General features: G+C 41.9%; 2 protein-coding genes across 4 annotated transcripts; one reads left to right on the top strand and one right to left on the bottom strand.

Annotated features, from left to right (window-relative positions):
- The first annotated feature begins 4,767 nt into the window (after nt 1–4,767).
- On the top strand, nt 4,768–9,257 carry LOC115113991 (putative ferric-chelate reductase 1). Its single transcript, XM_029641924.2, has 7 exons — nt 4,768–4,950; nt 5,143–5,243; nt 6,640–6,846; nt 7,032–7,136; nt 7,224–7,362; nt 7,469–7,579; nt 7,711–9,257. The coding sequence occupies exons 2-7, from the start codon at nt 5,145–5,147 to the stop codon at nt 7,752–7,754; spliced, it is 705 nt and encodes a 234-aa protein (XP_029497784.1). The 5' UTR covers nt 4,768–4,950; nt 5,143–5,144; the 3' UTR covers nt 7,755–9,257.
- A 258-nt stretch (nt 9,258–9,515) lies between these two features.
- LOC115114665 (heterogeneous nuclear ribonucleoprotein C-like) lies at nt 9,516–14,707 on the bottom strand. Of its 3 annotated transcripts, none has more exons than XM_029643088.2 (9): nt 14,571–14,707; nt 12,719–12,870; nt 11,564–11,829; nt 11,288–11,372; nt 11,129–11,179; nt 10,853–11,010; nt 10,543–10,656; nt 10,237–10,370; nt 9,516–10,133 (listed from the first exon to the last, which is right to left on the bottom strand). In XM_029643088.2, exons 2-9 carry the CDS (start codon nt 12,721–12,723, stop codon nt 10,029–10,031), a joined length of 918 nt encoding a protein of 305 aa, XP_029498948.2. In that variant the 5' UTR covers nt 12,724–12,870; nt 14,571–14,707; the 3' UTR covers nt 9,516–10,028. The 3 variants fall into 3 exon arrangements, with proteins under 3 accessions (XP_029498948.2, XP_064869630.1, XP_029498949.2); XM_065013558.1 differs by lacking the exon at nt 14,571–14,707 and adding an exon at nt 14,251–14,538; XM_029643089.2 differs by lacking the exon at nt 12,719–12,870.
- Nucleotides 14,708–15,069: the final 362 nt, after the last annotated feature.

Here is a 15,069-nt window from a genome sequence, read left to right on the forward strand (position 1 = left end):
ATGCAGTCACTTTACCCCTACATACATGTACACATTACCTCAATTACCTCAACTAACCTGTACTCTTGCACCAATGGAGGCTGGTGACTTGAAAAATTGAGGTGGATGGGAGACCCACGATATAGGCGCTGAGCGCACAGAGATGTCGCTCTGGATAAGAGCGTCTGCTAAATGACTTAAATGTAAATGTAAATGTCAAAGTGTGTATCAAAAATCATCAAAAGAGTTATTTTAACCTAAAGCATTTAATAAAGATATGTATAGTACAATATTATGGGGATTGGGAATGAGAGGGCTAGCTACACAGTGTTTGGAAGGGATCACAGCAATGATTGAATGAGGGTATGAGGCATGAGTTGAGGGGTCCACAGGCTTGACTTCAATGCAGGATTTGCCTGGGAAGACAAAAATCAACAACACACTACAAAGTTAGGCAAAAGAACAAAGAATGAGTTAGTCCAAGCAAAGAGTAAAATCATTGATGTGTAATAATGTAAGTGTATATGTGATTGACTCTACATAGAGTAATGAGAGAAAATTGACAGGGGTACTCACAGTGCTTGGAGAGGAAACATGCAACGTGCCAGTGGATGAGCGGGCACATGAGACGTGGCTTCAGTTCATGTCAGGACAGAGTTGACAATGGTGGTAGAGTGGACTGGTCATCACCTCTTAAAATCAGGGAACAGCAGGGGATTTAGCTGGAAATAAAAAATGTCAGATATATTCCATTACAGCTGCGCCATCATAGGTTAGAACAAGTTTCTCTGTGAAGTTAAACACAAGAGTTGGCATCTCGCCCACTTAATACATCAAAGTAGCCCAAGAAACATTCTTGAATATTTGAACATTTGAACATCTCCACCCGGCACAGCCAGAAGAGGACTGGTCACCCCACATATGCTCTCTCTAATTCTCTCTTTCTTTTTCTCTCTCGGAGGACCTGAGCCCTAGGACCATGCCCCAGGACTACCTGACACGATGACTCCTTTCTGTCCCCAGTCCAACTGACTGTGCTGCCGCTCCAGTTTCAACTGTTCTGCCTTATTATTATTCGACCATGCTGGTCATTTATGAACATTTGAACATCTTGGCCATGTTCTGTTATAATCTCCACCCGGCACAGCCAGAAGAGGACTGGCCACCCCACATAGCCTGGTTCCTCTCTAGGTTTCTTCCTAGGTTTTGGCCTTTCTAGGTAGTTTTTCCTAGCCACCGTGCTTCTACACCTGCATTGCTTGCTGTTTGGGGTTTTAGGCTGGGTTTCTGTACAGCACTTTGAGATATCAGCTGATGTACGAAGGGCTATATAAATAAATTTGATTTGAATAAACGCCCTGATCATCAACTGAGGGCTGAGTTTGCTTTATGAATGTTTGTATCATGCAGTCCTATGCAACTGTAGGCCTTATGGAATTGTTTACTAACATCTGTCATCACTATTATGTTGATTGATTCTTTCCAGTTAATCATTTTGGAGTGAAAACGTATTGGCAGCCTAGCCAGCCCGATTTGGGATATAAACAAAATTTGATCACAATCACATTTTCTGGACTATAAATACAGATGGACTATAAATACATAACGTTACCAATTAGTTTACCCTGACCAAATGGACAGCGAACATAGGCTGTATGCATCTGCTCATTTTAGTAGCCTACAGTTGCTCAGACTGAAAAGTTGTCTCGTTTTCATCCCATACAGCAAGTACCCCCTGTATATAGCCTTGTTATTTTGTGTTACTTTCTTTCTTTTTACTTTAGTTTGTTTAGTAAATATTTTCTTAAATCTTATTTTTCTTAAAAATGCATTTTTAGTTAAGGGCTTGTAAGTAAGCATTTCACTGTAATGTCTCAGCTAGAAAGATGTGTCGGCATCGAGTAATTGTCTCTGGCCCCCTCCCAGTTAGGGGGAGTGATGAGCTCTACAGCAGAGTCTCACAACTCAATCGCTGGTTGAAAACTGTTTTCTGCCCCTCCCAAAATATAGAATTTGTAGATAATTGGCCCTCTTTCTGGGACTCACCCACAAACAGGACCAAGCCTGACCTGCTGAGGAGTGACGGACTCCATCCTAGCTGGAGGGGTGCTCTCATCTTATCTACCAACATAGACAGGGCTCTAACTCCTCTAGCTCCACAATGAAATAGGGTGCAGGCCGAGCAGCAGGCTATTAGCCAGCCTGCCAGCATAGTGGAGTCTGCCACTAGCATAGTCAGTGTAGTCAGCTCAGCTATCACCATTGAGACCATGTCTGTGCCTCGACCTAGGTTGGGCAAAACTAAACATGGCGGTGTTCGCCTTAGCAATCTCACTAGGATAAAGACCACCTCCATTCCTGTCATTACTGAAAGAGATCATGATACCTCACTTCTCAAAATAGGGCTACTTAATGTTAGATCCCTTACTTCAAAGGCAATTATAGTCAATGAACTAATCACTGATCATAATCTTGATGTGATTGGCCTGACTGAAACATGGCTTAAGCCTGATGAATTTACTGTGTTAAATGAGGCCTCACCTCCTGGCTACACTAGTGACCATATCCCCGTGCATCCCGCAAAGGCGGAGGTGTTGCTAACATTTACGATAGCAAATTTCAATTTACAAAAAAAAAAAAATGACGTTTTTCTTTTGAGCTTCTAGTCATGAAATCTATGCAGCCTACTCAATCACTTTTTATAGCTACTGTTTACAGGCCTCCTGGGCCATATACAGCATTTCTCACTGAGTTCCCTGAATTCCTATCGGACCTTGTAGTCATTGCAGATAATATTCTAATCTTTGGTGACTTTAATATTCACATGGAAAAGTCCACAGACCCACTCCAAAAGGCTTTCGGAGCCATCATCGACTCAGTGGGTTTTGTCCAACATGTCTCTGGACCCACTCACTGTCACAGTCATACGCTGGACCTAGTTTTGTCCCATGGAATAAATGTTGTGAATCTTAATGTTTTTCCTCATAATCCTGGACTATCGGACCACCATTTTATTACGTTTGCAATTGCAACAAATAATCTGCTCAGACCCCAACCAAGGAACATCAAAAGTCATGCTATAAATTCACAGACAACACAAAGATTCCTTGATGCCCTTCCAGACTCCCTCTGCCTACCCAAGGACGCCAGAGGACAAAAATCCGTTAACCACCTAACTGAGTATCTCAATTTAACCTTGCGCAATACCTAGATGGAAACCCAAATTGGACAGTTGCACCCCTAAAAACTAAAAAAATGTCTCATAAGAAACTAGCTCCCTGGTACACAGAAAATACCTGGATGTGTTTCCAAACTCTGAAGCAAGCTTCCAGAAAATTGGAACGAAATGGCGCCACACCAAACTGGAAGTCTTCCGACTAGCTTGGAAGGACGGTACCGTGCAGTACCGAAGAGCCCTTACTGCTGCTCGATCATCCTATTTTTCTAACTTAATTGAGGAAAATAAGAACAATCCGAAATTCCTTTTTGATACTGTCGCAAAGCTAACTAAAAAGCAGCATTCCCCAAGAGAGGATGACTTTCACTTTAGCAGTGATAAATTCATGAACTTCTTTGAGGAAAAGATTATGATTATTAGAAAGCAAATTACGGACTCCTCTTTAAACCTGCGTATTCCTCCAAACCTCAGTTGTCCTGAGTCTGCACAACTCTGCCAGGACCTAGGATCAAGAGAGACGCTCAAGTCTTTTAGTACTATATCTCTTGACACAATGATGAAAATAATCATGGCCTCTAAACCTTCAAGCTCTCCACCCGGCACAGCCAGAAGAGGACTGGCCACCCCACATATGCTCTCTCTAATTCTCTCTTTCTTTCTCTCTCTCGGAGGACCTGAGCCCTAGGACCGTGCCCCAGGACTACCTGACATGATGACTCCTTGCTGTCCCCAGTCCACCTGACTGTGCTGCTGCTCCAGTTTCAACTGTTCTGCCTTATTATTATTCGACCATGCTGGTCATTTATGAACATTTGAACATCTTGGTCATGTTCTGTTATAATCTCTACCCGGCACAGCCAGAAGAGGACTGGCCACCCCACATAGCCTGGTTCCTCTCTAGGTTTCTTCCTAGGTTTTGGCCTTTCTAGGGAGTTTTTCCTAGCCACCATGCTTTTACACCTGCATTGTTTGCTGTTTGGGGTTTTAGGCTGGGTTTCTGTACAGCACTTTGAGATATCAGCTGATGTACGAAGGGCTATATAAATAAATTTGATTTGATTTGATTTAATGTATAACACCTGTTGTATTTAGAGAATGTGACAAACAACATTTGATTTGACTTGATTATCAGACCGGTTTCTTTTTAATCGCACATTATTTCCTTCTATGTGTGATTTCACAATAACTCATTGTTATACCGCCCAAGCCTAATGGAGAGGATGCATGTAGGTTTGTATCTATCAATATAGGGTTGGTCAGTTGAAGAATTGAATTGATATCAGTACTTAGCCCACTAGTTCTCTAAGTTTGCTTACACCACTTACACCAATAATTGGTCTTTTGACCAATCAGACCAGATCTTTTGTCAACAATTGGTCTAGACCAGTGGTTCTCAAACCTTGACCTTTGACTTAGCACTACACAGCTGATTCAAATCATCAAAGCTTGATGATGAGTTGATGATTTGAATAAGTTGTGTAGTGCTAAGGAAAAAAACATAATGTGCAGCCCTTTGGGTCCATAGGACCAGGACTGAGAACCACTGGTCTAGATTAATAGTTTCCTTCTTGTAAATACACAATGTGACAGGGCAAACGAGGAACTGAATTTCTGAATTCATACAGTATTATTCCATTGCGTGGTATCACACCTTTACCGGTAATCCACGCCCTGCCTCCTTCCACAGGAACATGTAGATAAGGAGTGAAAAACATATTACAGAATTTAGAAAGTATTAATCCCGCTGAGACAGTGTATTGACTAAAGGATAAGTTTACTAAGTACAGGACCAAGTAAGTCTTGTATTTGTATTTAAGAATACTCTGCATTTAGATTTAAAACATTTGGTTGATGGCTTCTTAAAATGACAAATGTATTTCTCTACTATCAGAAAAGATAACAATGAGTGTTTTTAAAGTTATGTAAAACGTTTTATTTCTGATAATTGTTCTATTTTCTCCACCATTTACCATGTTCCCATGTAGGAATGGACAGAGGACTTCTCTTTGTGGCCTCTATGGTGATGGGCTGCCTGGCACCAGGTGTTAGTGGAAACGGACATCTCTCGTTTGCCAATAATACGGAGGTAAGGTCTCAATCTACTCTTTCCAGCAACACCTTTATGGACCAGGGGCCGGATTCACAAAACATTACTTACGAAAAAAAATTAAGAAGCTGCTGAAAACAAAAAAAATAAGAAGTTCATAAGATCGTTCGTAAATGCGATTCCTATTCTTGGGAATTCGTCGTTTTCTTAGAAACTTCGAAAATATATTTCTTAAGAACTTCGTAAATATCGTCTTTATGTGGCATTGACATTAGTGACGTGCTTGAAACTAATAAATAAGCCTATGTGTAATGAATGATAGGATTTGGCCCACTATAAGTGTTGATGTTTACATTTTATTACTTTTTTTTGCTTTATATCTCCAGAATATTTTTTTTGCTTTATGTCTCCAGCTCGCGAACCCTTTATACACGCATACAAAAAACGTGATTTTTCACACATTATAGGAAGACTAGCGTTAGCTACTGTACATCAAAATAAAAAAAAATTCAGCAAACGAGCTTGAAGTGATGGAGGAAATAGCAGCCAGGAAAAGGTTGCTGTTGGGGAGACTTGATAACTGCGGGGTCAATGCAGACAAAAAAGAGAGAGGATGGGCGAGTGGCCGAGTATGTCAATGCTGTCCGGGTTATGGCAAAGGACAGTGACGCCTTAAAAAAGAAGTGGTCCGACATCAAGTCGGCTGCTAAGAAGGGAGCTGAGAGACCATTAATGTGGACCAGCTGGAGGAGAAGGTGGTAGAGGGAGTGCGCAACCGGTAAACTAGGTAGCTAGCTACCTTCGCTAGCCAAGCGTCCCGACTTTATAGCCAACAACATAGCTAACTTAGCCAAGTTCTTTGCAAATTGACGAGATAACGCTAGCTATTTAACACTTAGAATATTGTAATATATTGTTAATTACTAGTTAGCTAGATAATGCACGTTTAATTTGTTTTCTTTCTGTATTTAAATACCCGGTTGCCAGCTGTATCTGGTGCAAGAAAACGTTAATGTTTACAAAATTATCTAGTCGTCTCAAGACAAGGGTTTAGCTGTTCTAAAGTTCAGTACATTTCAAATAAGAAATCCTAAAGCATTATTTTCAAAAATCTAATTTCATAACTTTCTTCATAGGAAGAAACGTAGGAAAAACCTTAAGAACCTGTCTAATAAGTTTCTTGAGGAATAGCAACTTTGCTTAACTTTCTTCTTAAGTCTATAGTTATGAAAAATGGTCAGTTAAGAAATTTCTTCTTAAGAAAATTGTGAATCGTCCTAACTTAAAGTCATAGTTCACTCCCAAATCAAAGTTAGGCAGATGATTTTAGAAGTCATTGGTATGTCAATGAGTCAACAGCCCACAAATTTAGATATTGAAATGAACTTGTGTGTGTGCATAACTTGAACTAGATTTGCTGTGTGTGGTTTGACAGGTGCATATCACACGGACAGGCTGTGGAGTGACTAAGCTGTGTGTAGAGACCCCAGAACAATGTGATCCTACAGGAAAAACAAGCTGCCTCTTCGCTTCCATCGTCACCACCGCCCCCTCTCCTCCTAATGGAGTAGACCTGTTAGTTGAGCTCCTTGGGGACTCCAGTGGATACATCGCTCTAGGACTGACTGCCAACGAGACAGAGGTAACACATGCGCACACACACAACCAGAAAAACAAGGTGAACACATAACCACATAATTATTACTTTTTGGACTTCTTCCCAAAGACAAGACATTAAGGGACCATTCTTTGGACATTAAATTGTTGTTGTAGTAGAGGTAATGATGATTGTCTGTAACCCATGCTCTCCCTCTCTTCTATGAATAGGGAACGTCTATGGTTTTTATCTGTGCCCAGAACAGAAATGGCAGTTTCTTCTTCAGCTCTGCCCAGCGCAACAACCTCAACAACACAATTTCTCTGACACAAAGGGTGAAGAGGCTTTCATCTAATCAATTGACACTATTGAGGTTGGTTATTGACTGTAGGCAAATGTAACACTTTTTCTCGTGTTCCCAGATTGTGAAAAACATCACTGGCTCAGTCAATGGGACTTTCATACAGTGTCAATTCATGCTGCCAGCGGTTAATGCAACAACCAGGACCAGTCACGTCACCACCTTCGTCACCTTCCTCGCTGTGGGAAATGTCACAAACGGTAAGTGTTGACCTGATATTGGAACCAAGCACAGACCCCCCCCCCCCTCACTGTAATCATTTTATCTTTTAAACATCTGCCTTCTGCTTAATCCCTACTTATTCAGGTATGGGTATTGGTGACATCAACATACGCTTGACCAATAAACCGTTGAACCTGGCCGACCCTACCAGCAACATTGCAACAACAGCAGGCAGCAGCGCACTCACATCCCAAGGTAAGCAAATCAGGCTTGAGCTAGAAGTTGCCCTTAATCAACCATAGATCTGGTGGGGTCATGTCTATTCTAGTGCTTCCCAGTGTTCTGTCGGGTCCATAACATCCAGTCAATCCATACTTCCCTTTCAGCTGTGATGGTCCTGCTCAGTGTGCTGATGTATCGTCTTTCCTGAAGAGAACCTGAAGGTTAGCCAGCTTCAACACCAATGGAAAGAACCCTTTTACCCTAAATATTTGAAGGAAAATTGACTCCGTATCTCAGATGAATTACTGTTACGTGCAATGCTACTGTTAATGTGGGATCCTGGTAACTTAAATGTGTGTGAAAGGGAACAATTAGAATGTACGTATGCTACAGTAAAAGGAATTAATTGGTTCATAATGTACAGTTGAAGTCAGAAGTCTACATACACCTTAGACAAATACATTTAAACTCAGTTTTTCCCAATATTTAATCCTAGGTCAATTAGGATCACCACTTTATTTTAGGAATGTGAATAGTGATTTATTTCAGCTTTTCTTTCTTTCATCACATTCTCAGTGGGTCAGAAGTTTACATACACTCAATTAGTATTTGGTAGCATCGCCTTTTAAATGATTTAACTTGGGTCAAATGTTTTGGGTAGCCTTCCACAAGCTTCCCACAATAAGTTGAGTGAATTTAGGCTCATTCCTCCTGACAGAGCTGGTGTTACCGAGTCAGGTTTGTAGGCCTCCTTGCTCGAACACTCTAAGTTCTGTCCACAAATTTTCCATAGGATCGAGGTCAGGACTTTGATGGCCACTCCAATACCTTGACTTTGTCCTTAGCCCATTTTTGCCACAACTTTGGAAGTGTGCTTGGGGTCATTGTCCATTTGCGACCAAGCTTTAACTTCCTGACTGTCTTGAGATGTTGCTTCAATATATCCACAATTTTCCATCATGATGCCATCTATTTTGTGAAGTGCACCAGTCCCCCCTGCATGATGCTGCCACCCCTGTGCTTCACGTTTGGGATGGTAATCTTCGGCTTGCAAGCCTCCCCTTTCTCTAAACAGTTCTAGTTTTGTTTCATCAGACCAGAGGACATTTCTCCAAAAAGTACGATCTTTGTTGCAAACCGTAGTTCAGCTTTTTTTGGAGCAGTGGTTTCTTCCTTGGCGAGCGGCCTTTCAAGTTATGTCGGTATAGGACTTGTTTTACTATGGATACTTTTGTACCCAGAACAGCGTCTTTGCTGTTCTGGGATTGATTTGCACTTTTCTCAAAGTACATTAGTCTCTAGGAGACAGAACACTTCTACTTGAGCGGTCTCATGTTTATACAAACGATGGTACGCAAGTACAGATTAACGTGGTAACTTCAGGTGTTTGGAAATTGCTCCTAAGGATGAATCCGACTTGTCGGTCTACAATGTTTCCCATGTCAAGCAGAGGCACGCCTTGAAATACATCCACAGGTACACCCCCAAAAGCCATGACAATTTCCTGGAATTTCCCAAGCTGTTTAAAGACAGTCAACCATTTTTATGCACAAAGATGTCCTGACTTGCCAAAACTATAGTTTAACAAGAGATTTGTGGAGTGGTTGAAAAAACAGTTTTAATGACTCCAGCCTAAGTAAACTTCCGGCTAAACACTGAATACTGTGCCAATTTCATATTTGTGGATCCTTTAATAAATACTTATACCCTCCTTCCTCTGGTTAATTTCAGACATAGCTTACCAAAGTTGAGGCATTTTGTAGCCAAAAACATGCCATCACACTGCATTTACTTGAATATCTTTAAGGATTGCAGTTTGTCTCCAATAGATGCATTGAATGTGTACTAAACATAAAGCTCATTATTGGATTTCAAGGAGAGGACCATTGTTTGAGTCTAAGTGTAACCATGATAAAGCACTTGCGGGGCCAGTCATCTGACATCCAAACAAAGTAACCTCTCCAAATAGTGGTGGTAAAAAGCATTAATCAGAGTATTTAATTGCAATTTATTACAGTACAACTTAGTATAAAAATAATATGAATATAAGGAACATACATACTCAAGTAGGCCCGTTTCTTCAAACCTTAACCCAATCTTTAAAGTTGTCATCTCTTGATTAGTAATGCCAATGTGGTGATTTAACTTGTGGCTCAGGTCAGAGAATAAACGGCCATTTCTGCTCTCTGCTGGTCAAAAAAAGGAACAGCAGCACAGCAAATCACGTATTACTGCTTGCTATCTACAGCTAGTTCCAATGTAATTGGCTGCAGGACAATGCTAGATGTATAACAATGATAGGAGGGGGCTGAAATGGGGACAAACTAAATTGCGTCAAGAAAAATATATACCTGTGGGACAATGGAAGGGTGGTAGTGGGGGCAGGTGAGTGACATTTCATAGTGTGGGAATTAAAATAGGAGTCAGAGGTCCCACTGGAAGTTGTGGATGTGTTTGTCTGTACAAGTGTGCATCCGTCTGTCTAGGAATCCTCATCTCCGTTGACACTGTCACCATCGTCTCCATCCACATGTTCTCCCTCCTCCTCTTCTTCATCATCATCATCATCCCTGTCTTGACTCTTTACCTGAGAGACCAACGATTGATTAGGTGGTGAGTACAAACAATCCAATAAGCATAAATACACCACCATTCATCTTTTGCAGAATCATTACATTTCTCCCCCCCACCTCTTCTAGCAGGTCCCCCTCAGAGTCATTGAGCTCCTGGTTCTCCCTCTCCCTCTTGATGCTCTCCTCCTTCTTGTTGCTGGAGTGCTGCAGTGAGGACACCGCTCCAGGTTCAGGCTTGGCACCTTTCCCTTCTGCCCAGAGAAACAGGTCAAACCACAGATAAAGGCGTCAAAGAAAGTTGATGAAATCCATCTGTGTATACAAGTCTGCTGAATACGGAGATACATAAACAGTACAAACTAGCTCATGAATGTGTTTGTTAAACTTTGAACACATGGTTCAGGTGACCCTCCTACACCCTACCTGACTTCTTGCCGTGGTCCTTCTCCATGCGGCCTAGGCTCTCCAGCAGGTAGTCTACTTTGTGTTTAATCAGCGTCAGCTCCTTCTTGATGGTCTGCAGGTCATCTGTTTTCACTGAGAGAGGAAGCGGGAGAAGATAAAGGTTTTAGAGAGCTTTTTTGACCACACTGCCTAATGAAGCTGTTTGACAAGTGTCATTAGCCACGTGATTCATCTTAAGCATTGACAGCATGGACTGCACCAGAGTGCTGTAACTCTGCTAGCGCGCAAGTGTATTACGAGTAGTTAGAGCAGAGGGCTGGGTACTAACTTGTTCTTGATGCCCTCTGGCTGCTCTTGGAGGAGAAACTGGCCTTGGTGCGGCGGCTACCCCCTCCAGTCATGCTGACCCGCGGGCGCTTGGATGGGATCACTGCTCGGGACAGGGGTGGAGGAGGAGGGGGCACGCGGGACGGGTACGAGTACACTCTGAGAATAGAGTAATGAATTAACCAACTTTTTAATTTACTCTAATTCCTCTTGCATATTAAGTTTATTTAACTTGAGCTAAAACAGGATATGGGAACAGACAAAGCACTGGGCTCACCGGTCATAGTAATCTCTCTGGAAGTCGTAGTCCAGATCAAATGTGGGACTGCTGTGGGGAGAAGAAAATTAGTGGTCAAAAAAAGATGCATGCATGCAGAGGAGGAAAGACCCCATGTTCATATTTTAATATTAGGTATTTAAAAACGTGGTTCTTTACATTGAATCGGACCTGTACATGTCTCCCGCAGAGCGCTTTGTGGTCTTTGACCTGTGGGGTTTGGGTTCTCCGGCCAAGTTAATGTCTGAGGAAGAGAGGACAGAGTCAGTCTTGGAAATATAATCTTTATCCATATTCAGTAGTCACAAAGAGCCACCTTTAAAAACAGTTATCCTCCAAGCACCCTAAAATGTCAGTTTTGTTCATTACCCAAAGAACCCTGAGGCCAATTTGAGGCATTGCTCACCAGCTCCAGAAGCTGGCTTTAGTTCTTACCCAGCACCTGTCCCACGATCATGCGTCCGTCCTCACCCCCTACGGCAGCCCGGGCGCATCTCTCGTTGACAAACTGGACGAAGGCAAAGCCCTTGTGCACAGAACAGCCCACGATCTTGCCATACTTGCTGAAGATGGCCTCCACGTCAGTCTTGGTGACCAGTAGCGTGTTGAGGTTTCCGATGAAGACCCGGGAGTTGAGCGAGCGAGGGTCTGTCTTGTTGGTCACGTTGCTGGCCATCAGGGCGCTGGTGGTGGGGGACCGACTGGTGGAGACAGATGAAATCTCAATTATCAACTGTGTCACTGCAAGAACACTACTCAACCATCTTTTTATATAAATAACAGTGGCAGGGAATGTTCCTAATAAAACACCGTTGACCTTATTCAGGTCCTATATCAACAGCATCACCAAGACATCGAAAATAGTTTTGAAGCATCTTATGCTCCAGCCCTGTCACCTCCACAAATGATTTGTTTTATGATTGTGTAGCATCTTAAAGTCTCCAGATGTCCATGTGTTGGTAGTATAGTAATTATCCTTAATATCAGTGGTACATCTTCTCTGGTGCAAATCCAGACAGTCCTACTGTAAAAAAGACCCTGAATAAGCAGCAATAATCAGACAACACCCATCACAATATATAAAAACACCATTACGTCATACTTGTGGCTGTACATCACACTTCAATTGATATACAAACCAAAACTCACTCAATACAATTTATTTTTTACAGATAAATGGATGCACACGAGTGTCCACTGACTGTTCAGACAACAGGATATTAGAATGGTGTGGAGGGGGCAATATGCAGGTTTTGGAGCAGGGTTCGTTTTATATTGCCTGAATTGCAAATCTGGGCAGGGGTCACAGTTAACAAGCGTCTAAGAGTAGGAAAGATGTCACGCAACAGGACCAGGCTAATATTTAGCGCTCTAAGCCTACGGGCAGGGAAAGGCACGTGTGTACAAATTAGAAATTTGGTGCTCATAATATTAGTGGCACATGTGGTAATTTGTGGAAGGCTAATACGCAAAGGAGGTTGGGCACAATTGGACATTGGGGAGTGAGAATCTCAATGGCACCGCATACAACCAGTGTCAAAAAAGTAACCGTTAATAACAACCAACGGGGGTTAAATAACAATCACTCACTCCATAGCGTCTTTGTGCACGGCGGTCGTCTGTCAGTTCTTTGACACTGAGGGCAAGGCCAGTGTGTGCGGGCAGGTGTCTTGGGTGCTCTCAGCAAAAACTACAACTCCAGCAGCACCCTCAGAATGCAGAACTTCACCCCACGACTTATACTGAGGCGGGCGACAGAGATCACACCTCAGTGACATTGTACAGGGTTATTAGTCTTACCTGGTTGGTTTAGTTCATAGTTATGTGTCAAATACAGAGGAAAAACAGGGTTATTGGCATCCTATAGAGGACAAATGATGTAAGACTAGGAGCAGCCTAGCCAATCAGAGATGCAATATGCTTCAAGTACTTGTAGTTGCACATTATGCAAATGTATCAACATGTTGATAGATTGTTATTATGGTTCAGGCATCCATTACAGGGATACGTCATAGTAGATAATGTGGTATTCACTTGACGAGTCTTTTCAGATTTACTATAAGAGTAGTCATTTGTGATGCACACAGGGAAATAACATTGGGATGTTGTTTTGCATGAACATATAGAGTTGCTAAAAGGTAGTACTACGCCTACTTTGAGGACTTCACAAGCAGTGTATGTTCTGCACAGGGTCCACCAGAACACTCACGCTGCTTATGGGCCTACAGCAGCATCGCATGAGGTAGTGTGTGGGAGGCGGGAGCTGTGCACTGCAGAGTTGAATGTCCCGACTCATTTTATAGAACTCAACTGTGCAGATATGATAGAAGTGAAAATAAAAAAGTGTACTAGGCATGTACCACAGATGAGACCAGACCAAACTAAAACTAGATTAGCAGCCTAATGATGAGTGACATCTAACAAGCTAATCAATCAGTGCTGGGGTCTCTGGCAGGGAGAGGCCTGAGGCACAGCACCACAACTCTGAACATTCGTGATTCACCACCTGACTTCCAAAGTAAATGCTAGTAGCTAGAATCGCTTTTGAATGGCACTTACTGATAACTTTAACACTATTGTTTAGTGTAAGATGCACCTTGATTAAATCAGGTTCATTAAAAACGACAATTTTACCAGCCCACACCGTGCCAAGGCAGCCTAAATAACCTCAATCTGCACCATCGAGCTAACTAGTAGTCAAAGACTATAGTATTATATTAGATAAACCTAGCTAGTTTTATATTGCTTTTGGGTATAGCAAAGAGACTGAGCAAGGACAAAGTACATAACTGCATCATTCATAAAGTAACTTTTAATTAGTGTAACAAAAATAACAAATGTCTGTCGTCGGTCACATTAATTCTACGGTTATGAACCTAAAATAACATTAATCTATTCGCTAACAATGGACAACCAGCATTTCTTGCAGAAAAAAAACAATTCCCGCAAAAATAGCGTTCCTGTACCAGTCGGACTCCAAAACCAGCTAATCACAAAAATAAAATAAAAACACCACAATATGTGCAACATGTTATGGATAACAACAATGGTCAAAATTGAAATAAATTCAACAAGGGTAGCACGCTAGAGATAAAATCCACAAGGTTAGCTCGTTAGCTTACATGTTAACCAACCAGCAGAGTGAACACATAGAACTGCAGCCGTGTTGTAGTTATCGTCCACAAAGAAAGCAGTCTTCGCAGTTATTGTCTTAAAAAGCTCTGCTTATTACAACTCAGTTTGCAAGACAACAAAAGCTGGCAAAAACGGTATAAAAAGTAATGGGATCCTGCTAGCTAGGCTGTTGTTGGGCCAACTTGCCATCTACCTAGCTTTAAGAAATGGAACCATAATGAGTTAGCTAGCCGCCTGCTCAAATAGAAAAATACATAAAAAAGTAAAATTCCAAAGATACTGCAAAGTCAGAGGAAAAAATACTCACCGGGAGCTTAAATATTTAAATAGCTTATATTTCAGCTAAATCAGTCATTAGTGCTAGTTCTACGGTCGTCTTCTTGCGGCTAAAATAAGCTGTTTTCAACCCTGCCCGAAATGGCGCAGCACCCAACAAAGGGGAGGTAGCCAAGACTCCTTCTTCTACATCGGTATAATGGCGTTCGCACATTTTGTTAATGCATGCTGCCACCTACTGTGCGGTAGTGTGTATTGAATCACCTTACCTTTTGTGACGCAAAAGTGAAAAACTTGCACCACCAAGTAACCATACACATATGTCACTATTTAATAAATAAAATCACTACCCTATTCCACTACTTTCCCCCTAACTGATTCTACACCAGGCTGACAGCCTGGGAGGAGGGGAGTCCTTCGTTCAACACACATTGTAACTCTTCTGCAGTAAAACTTCCAATACGCCCAAGTAATTCTCTGCAGCTGCCACCACAACATCTATTTTCTATGATTTACGTTACATTTCTGCA

Source organism: Oncorhynchus nerka, linkage group LG9b, assembly GCF_034236695.1.
Source record: "Oncorhynchus nerka isolate Pitt River linkage group LG9b, Oner_Uvic_2.0, whole genome shotgun sequence".
NCBI lineage: Eukaryota > Metazoa > Chordata > Actinopteri > Salmoniformes > Salmonidae > Oncorhynchus > Oncorhynchus nerka.

Bases quoted from the DNA above. Each gene is read 5' to 3' on its own strand.
- LOC115113991 (XM_029641924.2), top strand. From the start codon at position 5,145: ATGGACAGAGGACTTCTCTTTGTGGCCTCTATGGTGATGGGCTGCCTG. The intron at 7,363-7,468 runs GTAAGTGTTGAC...CTACTTATTCAG, and splicing joins TGTGGGAAATGTCACAAACG to GTATGGGTATTGGTGACATC. The intron at 7,580-7,710 runs GTAAGCAAATCA...CTTCCCTTTCAG, and splicing joins CAGCGCACTCACATCCCAAG to CTGTGATGGTCCTGCTCAGT.
- LOC115114665 (XM_029643088.2), bottom strand. The intron at 10,657-10,852 runs GTTAGTACCCAG...TTCCTCTCTCAG, and splicing joins CCAGAGGGCATCAAGAACAA to TGAAAACAGATGACCTGCAG. The intron at 10,371-10,542 runs GTAGGGTGTAGG...TTCTCTGGGCAG, and splicing joins GGACCACGGCAAGAAGTCAG to AAGGGAAAGGTGCCAAGCCT.